The sequence below is a fragment of the Myotis daubentonii genome, chromosome 21, assembly GCF_963259705.1.
Source record: "Myotis daubentonii chromosome 21, mMyoDau2.1, whole genome shotgun sequence".
Taxonomy (NCBI): domain Eukaryota; kingdom Metazoa; phylum Chordata; class Mammalia; order Chiroptera; family Vespertilionidae; genus Myotis; species Myotis daubentonii.
The window spans coordinates 9,624,193-9,646,428 of NC_081860.1; the positions used below are offsets into that span (position 1 = coordinate 9,624,193).

Below are 22,236 nucleotides of genomic sequence, written 5' to 3' on the forward strand. Positions count from 1 at the left end.
CGGGAGTCGAACCCTGACTTCCTCATTCATAGGTGGATGCTCAACCACGGAGCCACGCCAGCTGGGCCCCACGCACTTTTTAAGAACCCACTGAGTGTGGGTTATTCTAAGCGTGAGAGAAGAAAAGCCTGAACCGTGGTGGCAATATGTGTTCATTCAACCAGGCACAGTTATTGACCTCCAACTGTATGCAAGGCACTGTGCTGAGAACAATCACCATTCAGTGGGGCATTGGAAACGGTATGGCATGGTGGTCAAGAGCACATTATCTGTCTCTCTCCTGATTTTTTGGGGGGTGAGGCAACCAAAATTTTTGGTGGCCTTGTTTCAACAAGGCTTAAAAAAAAAAAAACCCACAGACTCTGAGCCCAGCTGTCAGGTTTCAAACTCCTGCCAGGTGAGCTTGGCTGACTTACTAGAGCCACCTGCACTTCGTAGGTATTTTAGAGCGACAGTGCTATCACCACCTCGCCTTTAACGCAGTGGTTCTCAACCTTCTGGCCCTTTAAATACAGTTCCTCATGTTGTGACCCAACCATAACATTATTTTTGTTGCTACTTCACCACTGTCATGTTGCTACTGTGATGAATCGTCATGCAAATATCTGATCTGCAGGATGGTCTTGGGCGACCCCTGTGAAAGGGTCGTTCGACCGCCAAAGGGGTCGCGGCCCACAGGTTGAGAACCGCTGCTTTAAGGGAACCCTCCATTCCCAGAAGGCACTTAGCATTCACGGCATGCACATGCCGAGAGAGCTCTCTGCAGAGCCCGAAGGCAGAAACCCGAGTGGAAAACAAGAGGAGGAAGCAGAGAGCTCATGATTTGGGGAGCTGTCGCTGACCTGGAAGAGGAGAGCGAAGGCAGGGACGAGGGGAAGCGAGGGCAAGGAAGATGGTTTATTTGCTTTTTAAGAGGGAAGGGATCCTAAATGCTGACAGGGAGGACGGGATGGAGTGGGAGAGGCTGAAGACACATCGCTGCTGGTCTGTCTTTTTCCCTAACGGTGCCCCGATGGCAGGAGGGAGGGTTTTAGGGCACAGGTGGAGGGCCTGGCTTTAGCCAGGAAGCCACTTCCGCTTGCGAGCTGGAGGAAAGGAGGGGAACATGGTGTGGCTGCAGGTGCTGGCTTCTGAAGTAACCACAGGCAAAGGAGAAAGAATGTCACCCGAGGGGGAGGGCCGGGGAGGAGAGAGAAGCTGTGACAGACCATTTTTAAAAATATATTTTTATTGATTTCAATCAGTCAATCAGGGAGAGGGAGAGAGAGCTAGAAACGTCAATGAGAGAGAGTGTCATTGATCAACTGCCGCCTGCACGCCCCACACTGGGGATCCAGCCCATAACCCAGGCGTGTGGCCTGACCGGGAAGCGAACCATGACCTCCAGGTTCATAGGCTGATGCTCAACCACTGAGCCACACCAGCTGGGCAATGAGATACAATTTTAGAGAGGGGGTAGCCAGTGTCTGGAGGGAGGAGATGGCATTGCCAGGGATTCTCCAGCGCCAGTGCATTTATAGGAATATTAATGTGTCTGCCTGGCTGCGTAATTTCTGGTGGGATGGGAGCTACAGGAGGAGAGAAGCATGAAAGGGGTGGTGAGTGCTGAACGTCATGGGGGTGAAGTCAGGAAGAATGGGGACACGAAGGGGACTGCTGGGTTTGCCATCGGAGCTGGTCATTGCTGAAGTAGTGTCTCAAGGGTCACAGCAGTGTCAGAGCAGATGACACAGGGCAGAGAAGAAGAGAGAGAGAGAACGGTGAGGCGGGAAAGCACGTGCAATCCGAGAGCACTGCCTTCGAGAAGAAAGAGAAAAGTCAAACGCTAACCACAGAGAGTGACTGAGTCAAGTGAGGGTTTTGTTTGTGCATTTGTTTCTAAAAGTCAGGAGATCTAGATCTGGAGGTGTTTCTAACCCACAGGCAGACGGAGAAGCCGGCACGATTGAGGAGGAGGAATAAATACTTCTGTAGGCACCGAGTGAAGGAAGAAAGAATTGGAAGAGACATTTGTGCTTATGATCTGCATTTACTTAGCCCTAGCCGGTTTGGCTCAGTGGATAGAGCGCTGGCCTGCTGACTGAAGGGTCCTGGGTTCGATTCCGGTCAAGTGCACGTTCCTCAATTGCAGGCTGCCCCCCGGCCCGGGCCCTGGTCGGGCTCATGCCAGAGACAACCAATCAATGTGTCTCTCTCACATCCGTGTTTCTCTCTGTCTCTCCCTCCCTCTTCCACGCTCTCTAAAAATCAATGGGAAAATATCGTTGGGTGAGGATTAAATTTTTAAAAAATATGTGTTTATTTAGAATTATTCTCCTTCTCCCCCCTCCCCCCCATATATTAGCACGTGGACTTTTATTTTATTTATTTATTTATTTATTTATTTATTTTTAAAATATATTTTATTGATTTTTTACAGAGAGGAAGGGAGAGAGATAGAGAGTTAGAAACATCGACGAGAGAGTAACATCGATCAGCTGCCTCCTGCACACCCCCCACTGGGTATGTGCCCGCAACCCAGGTACATGCCCTTGACCGGAATCGAACCTGGGACCCTTCAGTCCGCAGGCCGACGCTCTATCCACTGAGCCAAACCAATTACGGCATCAGCACGTGGACTTTTAAAGTGGCATGATTGCCTTAGCCATTTTGGCTCAGTGGATAGAGTGTCAGCCTGTGGACTGAAGGGTCCTGAGTTCCATTCTGATCAAGGGCATGTGCCCGGGTTATAGGCTCGATCCCCAGTAGGGGGTGTGCAGGAGGCAGCAGATCAATGATTCTTTCTCATCATTGATTTTTTTCGTTTTTGTTTTTAAATATATTTTTATTGATTTTTTACAGAGAGGAAGGGAGAGGGATAGAGAGTTAGAAACATCGATGAGATAGAAACATTGATCCACTGCCTCCTGCACACCCCCCACTGAGATGTGCCCGCAGCCAAGGTACATGCCCTTGACCGGAATCGAACCTGGGACCCTTCAATCCACAGGCCAATGCTCTATCTACTGAGTCAAAGTGGTTAGGGCAATGGTTCTCAACCTTCCTAATTCCTCGACCCTTTAATACAGTTCCTCATGTGGTAGTGACCCCCAACCATAAAATTATTTTCGTTGCTACTTCATAACTGTAATGTTGCTACTGTTATGAATCGTCATGTCAATATCTGATATGCAGGATGTATTTTCATTGTTACAAATTGAACATAATGAAAGCATAGTGATTCATCACAAAAACAATATGTAATTATATATGTGTTTTCCAATGGTCTTAGGTGACCCCTGTGAAAGGGTTGTTCAAGCCCCAAAGGGGTCGCGACCCACAGGTTGAGAACCGCTGGGTTAGGGCATTATTGATGTTTCTATCTCTCTCTCCCTTTCCCTTCCTCTCTGAAATAAAAAAATATATTTAAAAAATATATATTTAAAAAAATAAATTAAATAAAGTTGGCATGTTTGGGAAAATGTCACTTTGCATAGAAGAAAATGCCAGCCACAGCACTGAGCTGGCCTTTCTGTGGTGAGAGAGTTGACTGGAGATGGCCAAGAAAGTTACAGCTGAAGATTCAGGACAGTTGTGTGGCCAACCGATTCACCCAACCCTCCACCCCAACACTTGCTTCAGGGGAGAATCAGTCTTCCCCTAATTCAGGGGGATGGAGGAGAAGACAGTTGGCACATATTAACAAGTCGTTTATTACAATTATCAACTGGAGGCATTTTGTGATGCATTCCTCGTCCATCAATATTTTCCCATAGGTGACTTCAGAATCTCTGCATAAAGAACAGACCTCATCTCTTCTTGCCAAACTCCCATCTGCCATGAACACAGAGAAAACCAAAACCAAACCATAGGCCAAAGGGAACTGGGCAGTGTTATGGTCAGGTCCCGGGCTAGCGCCAGAGGCAGAAACCGAGAGCTGTGGAGAGTAACTGGGCAAACAGGACCCAAGATCAGGACACAGGGGTCAGACCCTATTGCCACACCAAAGTCCTGTCCCCAGAGATCACACCAAAGGCAGTGCAGAAAATGCCAGGGTTCAAGGGCACCTAGTTGACCAGGGAGAGACTGAACAAGCAGATCTGAGCAGAAAGGAGGTAGCCACCTGACCCAGCTCAGCTTGCACATTAACCTCCACACGCTCAGAAAAAAAACATTTTAAATGATCTAGTAGCCATAGTGAAAACAGAGAAAAGAGACAGGTGGAAGTATATTTAATATATTTTGTTTTCTTTAACTCAGTGTATCAAAGTATTATTTCAATATATAATCAACTAGTGGCCCAGTGCACAAATTCATACACATTGAAAGGAAATTAATTAGAAGAAATATTTTAATATTGCTATTTTCCCTATCTCTATAATAGAAGTGTCAACCAAATTCACGATCAACAATGACAGATGGAAACACACGCGTGCGATTGGCACCAGCGAGAGCTTTATATGTATCACACATGCGTGAGTCAACTTAGCCTTTTATAGATATAGAATAAACTTGTTTAATTAGACCTGCTTTCTGATTTAAACTTTTTCCAGTCCAGTGCAGCACCCTAACTTCTCTTTCAGGTAATTGTCAGCAACACAGCAGTAAATACCAACACGAAGCAGATTATTATTGTAGATCACGCATGCAGAACAAAGGGTAAAATATTTAGCTGCAGCAGTGTTTGACTATATTCTTTGCAGTGAGAAAACCTGAAGTCATTTTTCAAGGTCCACCATTTCTTACTTCTTTTCAGTTGGGTCAAGTTTCTCAGCTTTCTAAATCTCCACTTTCCAGCTAATGAAAAGAAAATTGGATTCTACTGAGTCTCCTACCTACTCCGGGACTTCTGTGAGGATCAAATGAGATGAGGCACGGGAAAATGCTTCACAAATACTTGGTTAAATTGTGAAATGTTTCCACCTGGCTATAAAGCAAGTCATGTTCCTGGGCTGAAAAAACTCCAAGGAGGCTAGTCGCTAGGGAAAGGAAACCGGCATTGTTACATGATGTCATTACCTGGACTGTCAGACACTTAGCATATTAGCCTTTTATATATATAGATAGGACCAATAGCTGTTTACATTCCCTTTTTCATACTAAATCTTCAAGATCTAGGGTGTATTTAAAAATATATATTTTTGCCGTAACCGGTTTGGCTCAGTGGATAGAGCATCGGCCTGTGGACTGAAAGGTCCCAGGTTCAATTCCGGTCAAGGGCATGTACCTTGGTTGCGGGCACATCCCCAATGGACCAGGAGGCAGCTGGTCAATGTTTCTCTCTCATCGATGTTTCTAACTCTCTATCCCTCTCCCTTCCTCCCTGTAAAAAATCAATAAAATATACTTTAAAAAATACATATTTTTGTTGTTGTTGATTTCAGAGAGGAAGGGAAAGGGAGAGACTGAAACATCAATGATGAGAAAGAATCACTGATCAGCTGCCTCTTGCATGCCCCCTACTTGGGATCGAGCCCACAACTCAGGCATGTGCCCTTAATGGGAATCACGCCTGGGACCCTTCAGTCCACAGGCTGATGCTCTATCCACTGAGCCAAACCCGCTAGGCCCTTGTATTTCATAGCACATCTCAATTCAGACCAGCCCCATTGCATGAGCTCAGTGGCTTTTGTGTTGGACAACACAGGCTTAGAACATACTTGCTATTTTGACATTGAAGTGTTTTATTTTTTCTTTACTTTTCTCTTTCTTTCAAGACATGTTGAATTGGGTAAGGCTGGATTTTGAAGGGAATAGGAAAAACGCGCCCATTCTGAGAGTCCCTAGTTTGAGATTTTAAATATTTCAGGGCCATCTCTCCCAGGCAATTTTCTTTCTATGGCTGAGAGGTGGCTTTTTTCTCCCCGTGGTAAAAATCCCTTGAGAAGATAAAAAAAGCAGGGGAATATAATGCAGGTGCTTGCTCCTAATCATTCTTCTATTTATTCATTTCATTGTTTCTTTTTCTTTTCTTTTTTTAAATCCTCACCTGAGGATATTTTTCCATTGATTTTTAGAGAGAGTGGAAGAGAGAGGGAAAGACAGAAATAGCAATGTGAGAGAAACACATGGATGGGTTGCCTCCTGCACGCACGCGCCCTGACCAGGGCCCAGGCCGGGGAGGAGCCTGCAACCGAGGTATGTACCCTTGACCGAAATCGAACCCGGGATCCTTTGGTCCACAGGTCTGCAGGCAGACACTCTAGCCACTGAGCCAAACCGGCTAGGGCTCATTGCTTCTCTTAACAACAGTTATTAAACATCAACTAAGGGTCAGGGACTGTGCCTAGGGCTAGTTTTACAGGCATATTCCCTGGCTTGTGAACCCTACAATTTAGCAGAAAAGGAGACATATAATTACAATGAAATGTAGTAAGTGTGATTGGGGCAGAATGAGGGGCTAAGTGGCTACCTAGGAGAATAATACCACCATTTTGGGAGATGAGAAAAGGCTTGGGGGGAGGAGGGGAAGGGAGAAGAGAATGAAGATTGAATTAAAAATGGCTAAGAGCCAGAACTGGTTTGGCTCAGTGGATAGAGTGTCGGCCTGTGGACTCAAGGGTCCCGGGTTCGACTCCGGTCAAGGGCATGTACCTTGGTTACGGGCACATCCCCAGTGGGGGGCATGCAGGAGGTAGCTGATCGATGTTTCTCTCTCATCGATGTTTCTGGCTCTCTATCCCTCTCCCTTCCTGTCTGTAAAAAAATCAATAAAATATATATTTTTTTAAATGGCTAAGAAAGGAGGAATCATCATAGTGGAATGAACAGTGTTGGCCACACTGATGAAAATGCAGATATGACTGCCAATTAAATCTGGAATTGTGGAGATCCCAGCACAGGAACCATGACCCCTGTGAGCACCACTGTCTGGGAGAAAGCAGGAACCCTGATGCCAAACAGTGCAGTTCCTCCCTGTATGTCCCTGGATTCTCCCAAAGCTGCTGCTGGGCACTGGAGTTCCGAGGAAGTAGTCCTGTATTTCTGAAATGGACCCCCAGCTGCTCTTCCTGTCTTCATGCTGGCCTCCCCAATCTGTTCCTGTTGTAGCCAGAGCGGTCTTCTAAAACGCAAATCCAGTTGCCAGACTGCTCCTCCTCAATCCTCCAGTGGCTTCTCTTTGTCCCCAGGATCATTTCAAAACTCATTGATGGCGGTGATGGTGGGTGGGTGGACGCGGAAGAGGGCATCGAGAGGATAAATGGTGATGGGAATAAAATCCTATATAATAATAATTTTTTTAAAATATATTTTATTGATTTTTTACAGAGAGGAAGGGAGAGAGAGAGAGAGAGTTAGAAACATCGATGAGAGAGAAACATCGATCAGCTGCCTCCTGCACATCTCCTAGTGGGGATGTGCCCACAACCCAGGTACATGCCCTTGACCGGAATCGAACCTGGGACCTTTCAGTCCGCAGGCCGAGGCTCTATCCACTGAGCCAAACCGGTTTCGGCTAATAATAATTTTTTAAAAATGGCTAAGAAAGGGAGAAGGGAGGACTGGAACAATGCTCTAGAGGCAGAGAGAGCAGCTTAGGGGAGGCCCAGACGCCTTTGGGGCCCCCAGGGTGAGAGGCAAGGCTGACCTGCGTTATTCTCTGGCAGCCTACTTAACAGTGGGAGCTGGAAGGCAGGATGTTGACAAATCTGGAATAGGCAGGCGCAGCACAGGAAGTGCTCCACCCCAAAAATAGTCCCTCACCAGTTCAGTGCAAGTTTACCAGGTGACTAGTTACAGACTCACACCGGTTAGTGAGCTGCTCTTCATCCAAGCGAGCATCTCGCAGAGTGAGAATTCTCTTTTCGGATCATGTCAAGCCTTGATGTCTTAGTATTGGATTCAGAAAATGGGGCATGATTGAAATCCCATGTAATAAAGGACTTACAGGAGTAGAACAAATGGAAGGGTAATAACTCTGCCCAGGGGAGGTCTGGGTGGGCGTCACACAGAAGACGGCACCCAAGCAGGGTCTGAAAGAAGAGGTTAGAGTTGCCAGGCCTCCAGGCGGAAGCGTTAGCAGCGATGTGGGCTCTCCGATCTGGACTTCAGGCAGAAAAGATTTCAGAACACGAGTCCAGGTGACTTTGAGAGCACGTCTATTAACGCTGGAGACGCTGGGGACGGGGAGACCAAGGAAGGACTTCAGATAGAAGAGGCAAGATCACAGCCACAGGAGTGAGCCTAGGCATGGATGGCTGCCTTGGCCCCTTAGAAAGGAAGTCACAGCGGCAGAAGAAGTGAGCCAGCTGGGCTGCGTGGGCTCAGGACACAAGTTACAGAGGCAAAAGAAAGGCCCTTGGAGAAAGGAAGCAAAGATATGCAACTAAGGAAAGACGGAGGGGAAAGGGGCTGGCCTGCCCTAGAGCAGTGATGGCGAACCTATGACACGTGTGTCAGAGGTGACGCGCGCGCTCATTTTTTTGGTTGATTTTTCTTTGCTAAATGGCATTTAAATATATAAAATAAATATCAAAAAGATAAGTCTTTGTTTTACTATGGTTGCAAATATCAAAAAAAATTCTATATGTGACACGGCACCAGAGTTAAGTTAGGGTTTTTCAAAATGCTGACAGGCCGAGCTCAAAAGGTTCGCCATCACTGCTTTAGAGAGAGCACAGGGTGAGCGCACTGGGTCCTTCGCCTTAAGGATTTTTTATCTGTTTTCTTTCTTTTTTTTTTTTTTAATACATATTTTATTGATTTTTTACAGAGTGGAAGGGAGAGGGATAGAGAGTTAGAAACATCGATCAGCTGCCTCCTGCACACCTCCCACTGGGGATGTGGCCGCAACGAAGGTACATGCCCTTGACGGGAATCGAACCTGGGACCTTTCAGTCCGCAGGCCGACGCGCTATCCACCGAGCCAAACCAGTCACGGCTTTATCTGTTTTCCAAAGGCAGGAATTTTAGGGGAGGTCTCCGAGGAGGTTCTCCATAGAATACTCGTCAGCTTTCCTGGTGTGTCCTTTCAGGGCTGTGGTCTCTACCGATTGTTCACGCTCGGGGAGGGAGTCATTGGTCATTGCATCTGGTCCTGCTGTCAGCCCGCAGTGCACTTGCTTCATCTGGTTTTGTTGCTTTTCTGGGCCTGGAGCTGAAACACAACTGGGGCCTAGATTTTATCTCTAGTGTGACCAAAACTGTGTCTGTGTGGTCAATATACCCAAGGCTTTGCTCCTAAGATTATTTGATCCTGATCAAAACCTCATTGTCCTGAGGGCTTAGTGCTTAAGGGAGTGACTGTGCAAGGGAGGAGGAGGAAGGTGAGTCAGGATGCCTGATGGGGCCAGTTTGAATCACTCCGTCTCAATTTCACCATTCCCTTGATTCAGAAGGACATTCTGATAATAATAACCATTATTTAGTACTAGAAGCTGATGCACAAAATTCGTGCAAGGTGGCTCAGCCCTTGTGGCCCCGGCTGCCTCCCGGGCCCACCCCCTGCCCACTGGTCATTCCAGAAGGTCGTTCTGGAAGGTCGTTCCACCATCCAGTCTAATTAGCATATTAGCTCTTTATTATATAGGAAGTGTCAGGCTTTATTCTAGTGGTTTACAGTCTTACCTCACTTGATCTCCATAAAAACCCCTAGATACCACAATCCCTGTGTTTACAGATAAAGAAACTGAGGTACAGAAAGGAGATGTAACTTGTCTAGTGTCACAGTCTGTAAGGGGTAGAGCATTTTGGCTTCAGAGCTCACTTCATTAACCCCTCTGTCTTATCTTGGGACTGTGTTTGCCCAGGATTGGAGGGTGAGGGGTTGGCTAAGAATTTCAGGATCGCCCTAGCCGGCTTGGCTCAGTGGATAGAGCGTCAGCCTGTGGACTGAAGGGTCCCAGGTTCGATTCCAGCCAAGGGCACATGCCTGGGTTTCAGGCTCGATCCCCAGTAGGGGGTGTGCAGGAGGCAGCCGATCCATGATTCTCTCATCATTGATGTTTCTATCTCTCTCTCCTTCTCCCTTCCTCTCTGAAATCAATAAAGAAATATAAAGAAGAAGAAAAAAAGAATTTCAGGATCAAAGTCAGTGGCCAAATCATGCATGTCAACGCAAGCACCAGCATCCTGTAGGTAAATGTTTTTTATTCCTTGACTGCATATATAAATGATTGCTAATGATATCTTTGAATGTGGTTTCGTTAAGAGAACATTATATTCAAATCCAGATTTATACAAGCCACATTTCCTGCAGGGATTCACTTCCTCAACAAATTCCCATAGGATCCCTTAAGCCAGCGGTTCTCAACCTGTGGGCCGCGACCCCTTTGGCGGTCGAACGACCCTTTCACAGGGGTCGCCTAAGACCATCCTGCATATCAGATATTTACATGACGATTCATCACAGTAGCAACATGACAGTTATGAAGCAGCCACGAAAATAATGTTATGGTTGGGTCACAACATGAGCAACTGTATTTAAAGGGCCAGAAGGTTGAGAACCACTGCCTTAAGCTATCAAGAAGAGCCAATCCCCTGTCATTAAACTCTAAGAGGCAAAATCCCAAAAGGCAAGTAACCAGTGACAGGAGGTGGAAGCCCAGGTTACAGGGAGAGGCTAAGGTTGCCTCCACTCTTGGCCCTTCACCCACAGGACCCCCAGATTCACAGCGCAGCCCTCTCCTCTGTAAGAGCTTATACAACAAACAGCAAGGCCCCTGTTAGCCAAGTCAGAATGGCCAAGCAGGAAACTGGCAGCTCCCACCCCCCACCACAGTAGACACACATACCAACCCAGAAGGCTGGTGCTTCCTTCCCCAGCTGTCTCTGCAGCTGTCCAGGCCTTTTTAAAGAGAGCGCTCCAAAAATCTTCCAGAGAGGCTTGAGTGACTCTAGTAATCTCTGTGCGCAGAAGGCGCTTTTGATTGGAGGAATGAGATTTTTTTCCCTGACACCCCATGTTATACAGAGCTGCTGCATAAAAAAACTAAAAAACAAACAAACAAAAAGGTCTCTGATGGGTTGGCAGGCAGACAGAAAGCCCCATTTCTTTAGTCCCTGGCCTGTTGATGGGGAGGCTGGGTGGGTGGGTCCTCCCTTTGGGGAGATGGTGCCAGGAGGAGCTAAGTTCCCGATATGGCTTGCCCTAATATACCCGGGCCACTTCCTTTCCCAGAAGGGTCAGAGCGGACCTTCTCCTTCCATCCACTACTTCCTTCATGCAGAAGGACAAGGAGAAACTGGTGAGGTCATGGTTATTTTGAGTAACCTTTTAAAAAATCGAGTCTAGCCCTGACCAGTTTGGCTCAGTGGATAGAGCATCAGCCTGCAGACTGAAGGGTCCCAAGGTTCGATTCCAGTCAAGGGCATGTACCTTGGTTGCGGGCACATCCCCAGTAGGGAGTGTGCAGGAGGCAGCTAATTGATGTTTCTCTCATCAATATTTCTAAGTCTCTATCTCTCTCCATTCCTCTCTGTAAAAAATCAATAAAATATATTTTTAAAATAAATAAAAATAAAAAATAAAAAGTGGAGTCTACTTTGCTTCTGCTGGTAGACACCCTTAATTTGTACAGAAATGATTAGCCCGGGCTCAACTCTAATTGACAGACTTCCTTAGCCCTGAGCATTTGGACATCAGGTGGAAGCCACTTCTTGTTTTAATAATAACTACTAACATTTATCATACACTCACCATTTGTCATCCATTGTGTCAACAGCTGTATTCACGTGTACTATCTTGTTTAATCTTCCAACGATATAAATGATTTTTTTATTCCCACTTTACACACCAGAAAACGGAGGATAAAAAAGAGTTAACTGATAGGCCCAAGATCACACAGCTAGTGAGTGGTTGATCTGTGATTCAAAGTCAAGTGGGTCTGACTTAATCTCTATAATAAGGTGCCTCCTTTAGGCAGGCCAGCAGTCTATATATGAAGGAAAATACCAGACATGCCATTGTGATTGATGGAGTCCAAAAGACTTATGTGTTGGGAAAATTGGCAGCACAGTGGGCAGAGAAAATAGCATGTCAGAGTCCCACATTTGGAAAATTTAATTCCTTTGGCTTATGACTTTATCTAGTCTGGGATCACCTGTCCTAAATATCTGAATTATTTTCATAAGAGACAGTGTTTTCTCCCCAGCACTACAGGGAAACTTCATTAAGCCTCACCAGATCTACCCAGTTTATATTAATCCCGTCCAGTCCTATTCCTTCCTAATGCATTCTTTTTAAAAAATATATATATATTATTGATTTTTTACAGAGAGGAAGGGAGAGGGACAGAGTTAGAAACATCGATGAGAGAGAAGCATCGATCAGCTGCTTCCTGCACACCACCCACTGGGGATGTGCCCGCAACCCAGGTACATGCCCTTTGACCGGAATCGAACCTGGGACCCTTCAGTCCGCAGGCCGACGCTCTATCCACTGAGCCAAACTGGCTAGGGCCCTAATGCACTCTTTTCACTCCAATTATTTCTCACTCAGTCTGTCCTCGAGACTATAAGCGCCCAGAAAGGAAGCCTGAGTGTTAGCCACCTCCCCACACCTAACCCCATTTCTAATCTGTGCTTGACAGACTAGGCTTCCTCTTTTATAATGCAAAGCTGGCCCAACCATACCCAGCTTCCCTCAGAAGTCTGCTTTGACCAAGGCCATGCCAGGAATATTCCTTTTCTTCTCTGTGTTTCTAGAGAATGTAGAGGCTAGCAGTTATACCTTAACTTGTCTCTTTTCGTGACACTTTTTTTTTTTCTTCTTGCTGCAAATGATACTGAAAGCTCTCTGAGGACTAGGGCTATGACTTCCGATTTTTAATTTGATAAATCCTCTTTCAGCCCGGAGCAAGCACTGCCAGGCCACCCTCCTCATTGAGTTGAGTGAGGATAATCCCATCCTTAGAGTTTTGCTGGATGCATCTGTCGGGGAGGGTTGGGCCTGCTGGGTTTTAAGACCTCCCGTTCATTCATTTGACTATACAATTTTTTGAGTGTTTATTTCATGTAAGATGCTGGGGGTGAAAAGGTAAGAAGGGCCGTGTCCCCCAAGGTGAGGCAAACAGTATCTTCTTTCTTTTCTTTTCTTTTATTCTACAAACAGTATTTTCAAAAAGATAGAAATAATAGCAAGAGACCAGCTCTGGTCCTTTTTGCCCTAGATCAGCGGTTCTCAACCTGTGGATCGCGACCCCTTTGGGGGTTGAACGACCCTCTCACAGGGGGTCACCTAAGACCATCGGAAAACACATATATAATTACATATTGTTTTTGTGATGAATCACTATGCTTTAATTATGTTCAATTTGTAACAATGAAATTGGGGGTCACCACAACAACATAAGGAACTGTATTAAAGGGTCGCGGCATTAGGAAGGTTGAGAACCACTGCCCTAGATGCATATTAGGAGCTTCAGCTACTCAAAGCAAAGGCTGTTTATAGTGCAGCGTGACAGAAGGCAGCGAGGGAAGGGTCACATCAAGGTGCAGGAGGTAGAGGTCAAGGAGGTAGTCAGATTCCATTATCGAAGTCAAGTTCAGGGAGAAAGAGGCTCCCTGATTACCCGTACCCCTCGTTTTCTCATCACGCTCTTACACGGTTTGGTTACTTTCTAATCGACAGGGTTGTTTTCTCGCCAACCAAGGGTTTCTAAAATTTGAGAGATCCAGGTGTGCTTTCAAAGTCTCTCGCATCCTCCACCTTTACGGGAAAAGCACTTACTGAAACCATCTCAGCTGTCAGTTTCCCGGAGGACCTCCCCCCACACCCCGCCCCCACTGGAGACCGCACGGCGGGGCCACACGTCTAGTGCCACACCCGGACCCGGGGCGGGCTTAACCGCGCCAGCCACTCAGGGGCCGCTTCTGGCCTCAGACGCCGGAGACGCGGCTTCCCATTGGCCAGACATGCACGAGCGCCCGCCCCCCGGAAGTTGCAAGGCGGCTTCCCTTCTAACCCCGGGTGAGGGGGCCTCCGCGACGGGCCGCGGGGCCGAGCGCGGAAGTGGGCCCCGGTCGGTTCTCAGCCGGCGACGTCCGGAGGGGGAGAGCCCTCCTACAGCGAGGCCAGGCCGGAAGGCCGGATCAGGCAGGTCGCGAGCCCCTTTGTCCACTCCGGGCAGCGAAGGGGCGGGCCGCGCCGGTTGCCGCCCCGGAAGCGGAAGTGAGGGCGCCGCGGGTCCTGTCCAGTGTGAGCTCAGCCCGGCGTCGGTCGTTCCGCCCGCCGGTCACATCGCGCCCTCTCTTCTGCCGGTGTCCTCCTCACCGGCCCCACCATGCTGTCTCTAGATTTTCTGGACGATGTGCGGCGGATGAACAAGCGGCAGGTGAGGTTGGCCGCCCGCTGTTTCCCCGGGCTCCTCTTGTCCCTTGGGCGCTGCCACTGCGGGTCCTGCGGGCCTCTGGGCCCCTGAGCCCCTGAGCCCCTGAGCCGGGCTGACGCCTAGACCATCTCTTTGTGGAGTCTGAGGCCAGAGGTCGCTTGGTCCGCCCCCCATACTATTATTATTAATTATTATTATTATTATTAGCCCCTAGTTAATCTGGGGCCTGCTGGGGGTGGCGCGGGAAGCCGGTCTTCACCTTCCCTTCCTCCCAACGAGGCTGAGGAGCAAATGGAAACCCAAGCGCGCTTTGCGAGTGGGAGTTAGGGTTGCTCATCGTTTCAGACTTCGCCAGGCGGCAAACTCGGGGTTCCTCCCATCGCAGCGACTCCCATGCAACCCGGAGGCTAGATTGAGCAGCCCCCTGCACCCGGGGTGCTCGGGGAGGCGGTTGTAGGCCCCACAAACGCCGCTTTGCTGCTTTCAGCAGGTCACCAGCCCTCCTCGGTCTGTTGGCCCCAGGGGCCTGCACTGCCTTTTCCTTGGACCACGTCTGACTTGGAGTCGGAACGGTTACTATACTTGCCCTCGAGAGTCCGTTTAGCATGAAGGTGGCAGCCCTCCGATTCCTCGGGTATACCAAAACGCCCAGTGTTAGTGGCACAGGGATCTGGGATATTTAGATCTCCTCATTTTGTCCTTAAATCTTACTCCGTCTTGAGCTTCTATCTAGAATTTATCTAGATCGGATGTCAGATGGTATTGGGAATGCTGTTGGGATTGTGCAGTCGTTAGGAAAAGTTGCTCCTTTTCATCTTCTGCATCGAGTGCCTGTCTCTAGAGCCTCGTTTGCTTGCCTTTTTTTACAGTATTTGACTATTAAGACTTATCCTGGTGTCACTATTAAAGATTTTCCTGGTGGACTTGCATTTTGCAGTGTTTACAAATACCGGTTAGGGAAGTAGATGTGCAACCTCCCCTTAGTCCCCTTCAGATTTTAGCGACCTCAGTGTGTCACCTTCTCTTAGAGATGCTTCTTAATTCCTTCAGTCATCGCTGATCATTCTTTTCAAATTGCACAGAACATTTATGTCTTGAAGGTAACTCTTCAGATTCTCCCTGATGTTGCGTGGTGTTGTCTTTTCCATCCATATCTGAATTTCTGGGTACTACAGACATTTCTCTGAAGAAGTACTTATTTGGGGGGCTATATTGTACCTTCTGCTAAATACAGTGAGAGAAATGCAGAGATACATAAGACAGACTCTGCTTTCCATGAGCATAAATGTGTAGAAAATAGTTAAGGCTAATTTGCTATGTGTCAAGTGTTATATGTGCAGATGAGGTAGGTAACGTTCTTCCCATTACTGAGATGAAGAAAATGAACACCCTCCCAGTGGTGGTGAGGAGGAAATGGGAGGAGTTGGATAGTGTGGGAATGGGGTGAGGGAAAATAATGAAATGAGGTTTGGCCTGTACATAACTTCTGGGGGAAGGAATTGATAGTGTTCATAGATACTGAGCTCATCACATGAAAAGAGGAAACTATGAGTTTGGTTTTTGCTTCTCTAAAACTGCTGTCATTGCATAACTTCTTCATTCACACCTAAATACATATCAAATGTCTGGTTAATATATTTAAGCTGTAACTGTGTTTTTCCCCTTAGGTTCATAGAGGAATGCTTGAGTACAATGAACCCCATCCATTTAAGTGTTTTATTTGATCAGTTCCTACAGCTACATACACCCATCACAATCAAGATAATAGAGCATTTCTATCACATACAAGATCCCTGTGCCCCTTTGTAGTTCGTCTCTCCCCTAGCACTTGGCAACCACGGATTTGCTTTTGGTCGGTATAGATGGGTTTGCACTTTATATAAATGGAATCACAGAGTATGTATTCTTTGGAGCTTTGAGTTATAATGGATTTTTAATGCCTTACTCAAGACTTATTATATGTAATATAATTTTTTAGGGTCTGCTTCACAGTTTTCAAAAATAAAGTGTTTCATTACCTTCCCTGCATCCTATACACCAGGGGTCCTCAAACTACGGCCCGCGGGCCACATGCAAATACAAATGTTGTATTTGTTCCCATTTTGTTTTTTTACTTCAAAATAAGATATGTGCAGTGTGCATAGGAATTTGTTCATAGTTTTTTTTTAAACTATAGTCCGGCCCTCCAACGGTCTGAGGCTCAGTGAACTGGCCCCCTGTTTAAAAAGTTTGAGGACCCCTGCTATACACTATTGCCTCACCTTCAGTAGCTCCCCATTGTCTTAGAAAGGCCTTTGCTGTAAGTCCCAGTCATTTTACAGCCTGCCGTTTCTCACTGTTTCAGTCTTGTTCCAGTCTACCTTTCCTACCTGTTTCGTATCAATGTCTCTATGAACATTGTTCTATTCAAACCTTGTGTATTTAACTATCTTTAGAACCCCCCTGGCATTCTTTCTGATCACCATTTTCCTGAAACTTTCCTTAATCTATGAAATCCAGATTTGTAGAGTTTGCCTATTTCTGTGGTGTAAATACTATTAATGGCTAATTTCAAGCTACTAACGTGACATCATTGAATGTAGAATTAGGAAGAAATGTGGTAGCATGCAACTGTAATTTCCACCTATGGATACAATAGAGGAAAAAATATGACCTCAAGAACATAGGTTAATAATAAAATGCAGTGAAATAATTAGGAACTCGTGACTTGAGAGTATTTATTACCTTTATTTTTAATGTAAAAATATATATATATATAAATAAATTTTGAGTTTAGAGAGGGAGGAAGAGAGAGAACCATCGATCAGTTGCCTCCTGTATATGCCTGACCGAGAATTGAACCTGCCACCTTTGTGGTGTATGGAACAGCACTCCAGCCAACTGAACTACCCGGCCAGGGCCAACATGTCATTTTTTAGTTAGTATATTTTTTTCTTCATCATATCCTCTCCATGGTCATAGAGACAAGCATGATCACTCATTTCCATGGCTAGATGGCACAGACCTACAACAACAAAAATGAGCTCCTCATAAGCAGAAATTGTGATTATAACTTCTCTCCCAAAAGTTCTCTTTTCTGACTTGAAGGAAGGAGGTGAGCTATAGTATCCAAACAGAAGATGTCCACAGGGGCAGAAAGTGTTGTCTGGAAAACATGGTTTATTGGTCAGGGTTTAGTCTGGGAAACAGAACCACTATAAATATTATTGGGGAATTAAGGGATTTATTATAGGACTAAGATCTTAACACAATTGTGGGAGAAGCTGGATGAGTAAGAGTCTAAAACTGAGAGGTGGAGAATCAGAAAAATATCACCAGCTACCTCTTCCGAAGCACTGTTAGGGGTAGACATATCCATGCTTGCTGTGGAGTTGGTCAGAATTTCAAATCTTCCTGATGGAGTGGGACCACACCAAAGGGCAGTAGATGAAGCATAAGGCTGTTGTCTCTACACTGGTCTCTATTAGTCGGATGCGCTGGCCATGGGGCAGGGGAGAGAGAGGACAAGCCAGGCCCTTAATGATGTCTCTTACCATCTCTAACCACAGTTAACTTCAACAAAATAGCAGTTGGTTCCCTTTTCACTTTCCAGATCTTGGGCAGATTTCTCCTTTTGGCCAACCAACCCAGACCAGGGAAGGGGTTAGGGGAAACCTAGTTCAAGCTTTGTTAGCCAAGTTGGCAAAGTACAAAACCACTATAGTCAATCCTTTATCTTCTCAGCATCTATGCACCTCTTTTTTTAAAAAATATAATTTTATTGATTCCAGAGAGGAAAGGAGAGGGAGAGAAAGATAAAAATATCAATGATAGAGAGTCATTGATCAGCTGCCTCCTGCAGGCCCCAAACTGGGGGTCAAGCCCATAACCTGGGCATGTGCCCTGACCGGGAATCAAACCATGACCTCCTGGTTCATTGGGCGATGCTCAACCACTGAGCCACGCCGGCCGGGCTATGCACACCTCTTAATCATGTTTCACTTTTTAAATAAAGAGAAAAGCAGAATTATGCTTCTGTCTAATATGCAGCCATTCCTTGTTTTTATATTTGGCCACATGGTCATAGCTGTATTTTTTTGTTCCGTTAATCATTCCATATTTCTTTAGCCCTCAGCAAGAACCTAAGTTGGTCATAATATCTTGCCCAGTGGAGTGACCCCAACCTCTGTAACCCCATTACTAAAGGGTTAATGTCATGCGTAGTCCTGCTTGAATGGGATTGTTGTTTTCTCAGGATTCTCTGTATTCCAGTTATACGTCCCTCATTACTTGTCTGATGGTCAGGACAATTACCTGGCCAGTAAGTAACCCCCTGGCCTCTGCATTTTGGTTCACTGGCATGAGGAGCCCAACGTGGTCAGGTGGCAATCTCAGCATCCAGTCTGATGGAATCAGCGTGTCCCCTGGCGGAAGGGCACCTCCTTTGGGAATGAAAACTTGTAAACCCATACAACCCAGAGTGGCCAAGATGGGCGACAGCAGCCACTCTTATTCTCACCCTTTAATTCCAGACGAGTGAGTCCTGCTGTAGAAGAAATGGCCCATAGATTGGTTGCTGATTCGGAGCATTTACCGCATACTGGAGGGCGTTACACATCCCAGCCCCACCAAGTGCTGTTGGTGCCTCGCTGGTGCCATACTGTCCTCAAAGACCATTTGTGTCACTCAGAAGAAAGAAAGCATAGAATGAATTGGGAAGTATTTCTTCTGCATTTTTCTGGAAGAGTTGGTGTAGAATTGTTAGGATTTTTTTTTTTCTTTTTTCATTAAATGCTTGATAGAATTCACCAGTGAATGCCATCTGAGCCTGGTGTTTTTCCTTGTGGGGAGGCTTTTAAACTATAGATCCCATTTCTTTAATAGATATAGGTCTATTATCCATTTTTTCTTCAGTGAGCTTTGTTAGCTTGTCCCAAGGAATTGGTAATATATCGGTATAATATTCATAATACTTATCCTTTTAATAATTGTATTTCAATACAAATCAATACGTAGTTACTCTAGTGATGTCACCTCTCTCATTCCTTCCTGATATTAGTATTTTCTTTAAACAGTTACATTCTTCTTTTTTTAAATTTATTTTAGAGAGGAAGAGAGAGAAACATTGATTTGTTGTTCCACTTATTTATGCACTCATTGGTTGATTCTTGTATGTGCCCTGACAAGGAATTGAACCTGCAACCTTGGTGGATTGGAATGACGCTCTAAACAACTGAGCTAGCTGACCAGGGCCTGATATTAGTAATTTATATCTTCTCTCTTTTTTTCCTGATTAGTCTGGCTAATTGAACTCAGAGTGCTCATTTTTTATTCAATTGTTTTTCTTTTTGTTTTCTGTCTTTTTTTTTTTTAATATATTTTATTGATTTTTTACAGAGAGGAAGGGAGAGGGATAGAAAGTTAGAAACATCGATGAGAGAGAAACATCGATCAGCTGCCTCCTGCACACCCCCCACTGGGGATGTGCCCGCAGCCAAGGCACATGCCCTTGACCGGAATCGAACCTGGGACCCCTCAGTCCGCAGGCTGATGCTCCATCCACTGAGCCAAACCGGTTATGGCTGTTTTCTGTCTTTTGATTCATTATTTTTCCTCTTTTTTCCCCCTCACTCAAGGATATTTTTTACATTGATTTTTAGAGAGAGTGGAAGGAAGAGGGAAAGATAGAGAAACACCTATGTGAGAGAGAGAGATCGATTGGTTGCCTCCCACACACCCTTGGTCAGGGCTGGGAGCCTGCAACCGAGGTGTGTGCCCTTGACTGGAATCGAACCCAGGACCCTTTGGTCCACAGGCCAATGCTCTATCCACTGAGCCAAACTGGGTAGGGCTCTCCTCTTTCTTTAATAGTATTTCCTTTCTGTGAGTTACTTTGGGTTTCATTTGCTTTTCCTAGTGTTTTAAGGTAGAAGTTTACTTTGGGAAAGCTACAAATATTTGTAAATTAAACAGTGTATTTCTAAATAACCCATAGGTCAAAGGAGAATCACAAGGGAAATTACAAAATATTTGAACTGAGTGTAAACAAAAGCACAACATATGATTTGAGGCCTTTATGGCTATAAAATTCCCTCTGTGTACTACTTTAGGTATCTCCCACACACTTTTTTTTTTACCCCCACAAATTTTAAATAAGAAAAAAATATGTGCCGAAACCGGTTTGGCTCAGTGGATAGAGCGTCGGCCTGCGGACTGAAGGGTCCCAGGTTCGATTCCGGTCAAGGGCATGTACCTGGGTTGCGGGCATGTCCCCAGTGGGAGATGTGCAGGAGGCAGCTGATCGATGTTTCTCTCTCATCGATGTTTCTAACTCTCTATCTCTCTCCCTTCCTCTCTGTAAAAAATCAATAAAATATATTTAAAAAAAAATATATGTTTACCATCATATACTATATCTAGTGTGCTTCATTTCTGTGTGTAAATCCAGATTTCATTTGGTATGTTCTTTTTGCTTGGAGGACTTTTAAAAACTTCTTTTTCGTAATGTAGGTCTGCTTGTGGTGAATTATATTTGAGTTTTTGTGCCTTTGAAAAGGTTTAATTTTGTCTCCATTCTTTTTTTTTTTTTTTAATATACTTTTATTGATTTAAGAGAGGGAGAGAGAGTACCATCAATGATGAGACAGAATCATTGATTGGCTGCCTCCTGCACACCCCCCACTGGAGATCGACCCCACAACTCAGTCATGGGCCCTGACCTGGAATCAAACCGTGACCTCCTGGTTCATAGGTCAATGCTCAACCACTGAACCATGCCGGCTAGGCATGTCTCCATTCTTTAAAAAGGTATTTTTTATTGATTTTTAGAGAGAGAGGAAGGAGAGGGGGGGAGGGAGGGAGGGAAGGAGAGAGAGAGAAAGAGAGAGGAACATTGATGTGAGAGGGAACCATCGATCCGCTGCCTCCTTCATGCCTTGTACCTGGGATCAAGCCTGAAACCTGGGTTTGTGCCCTGACTGGGAATTGAACCCACAACCTTTCGATGCATAGGGCAACACCCAACTAACTGAGCCATACAGGTGAGGGCTTGCCTTCATGTGTTTTCTTTTTAATCTTTATTGTTGAAAATATTACAGATGCCTTCCCCCCCATTGACCCCTTCTATCCCACACTCGTCCCCCCCCTTGCCTTTCTTTTTGTTTGTTAATCTTCACCTGAGGATATTTTTCCATTAATTTTTAGAGAGAGTGGAAGGGTTGGGGGGGAGAGAGAGACATCGGTTGGTTGCCTCCCACATGCACCTGAGCAGGGCTGGGAATTGATCAAGCCTGCCACCAAGGTACGTGCCCTTGACCAGAATTGAATCTGGAATCCTTCAGTCCACAGGCCAATGTTCTATCCACTGAGCAAAACTGGCCAGGGCATTTCCTTCCTTTTTGGAAGAAATTTCTCCAGGTATAGAATTTTAGGTTGATAGGTTTTGTTTGTTTGTTTGTTTGCTTTGGGTTTGGGGGGGGGGGTGTATTTTTTTTATATATCTTATTGATTTTTTACAGGGAGGAAGGGAGAGGGATAGAGTTAGAAACATCAAAGAGAGAGAACCATCGATCAGCTGCCTCCTGCACACCCCCCACTGGGAATGTGCCGCAACCAAGGTACATGCCCCTGATTGGATTCGAACCTGGGACCCTTCAGTCCGCAGGCCGACGCTCTATCCACTGAGCCAAACCGGTTAGGGCAGGTTGCTAGCTCTTTTCTGAGTACTTTCAGGAAGTCTGCTGTTATTTCAAGAGTTCAAGCTATCCCTGCCCCATTTAGATGGTTCTTTTGCATCCTTGTTAATTCCTTCAGAGCATTTGCTGATCATCGCTGGTCGTCTTTCTGCTGAGGACTTGAGCAGAGACCCTCTGCAGACCTTCGTGTCGCTCTCATTTCCATCCTGCCCCGGGTCTCTAGCTACCTTTGCCTCCTCAAGCTCCCGGTTCTTTCTCCTCAGGTCAAGGAGCCTTCCGGGCTCTGTCTGCATTCCCCTTCGCCCTGTTCTAGA

The 22,236-nt window shown here is 45.9% G+C and overlaps 1 protein-coding gene across 2 annotated transcripts in view; it reads left to right on the forward strand.

The window, feature by feature from the left end:
* Positions 1 to 13,871: 13,871 nt before the first annotated feature.
* SEC11A (SEC11 homolog A, signal peptidase complex subunit) overlaps positions 13,872 to 22,236 on the forward strand; it is a 29,733-nt gene continuing 21,368 nt past the window's right edge. Inside the window, exon 1 of one of the 2 annotated variants that reach the window (XM_059678044.1) lies at positions 13,872 to 14,252. In XM_059678044.1, coding sequence (XP_059534027.1) covers positions 14,202 to 14,252 — 51 coding nt within the window. In that variant the 5' untranslated portion in view covers positions 13,872 to 14,201. The remainder of the gene's footprint in view (positions 14,253 to 22,236) is intronic. The other variant, XM_059678043.1, reaches the window with a different exon arrangement.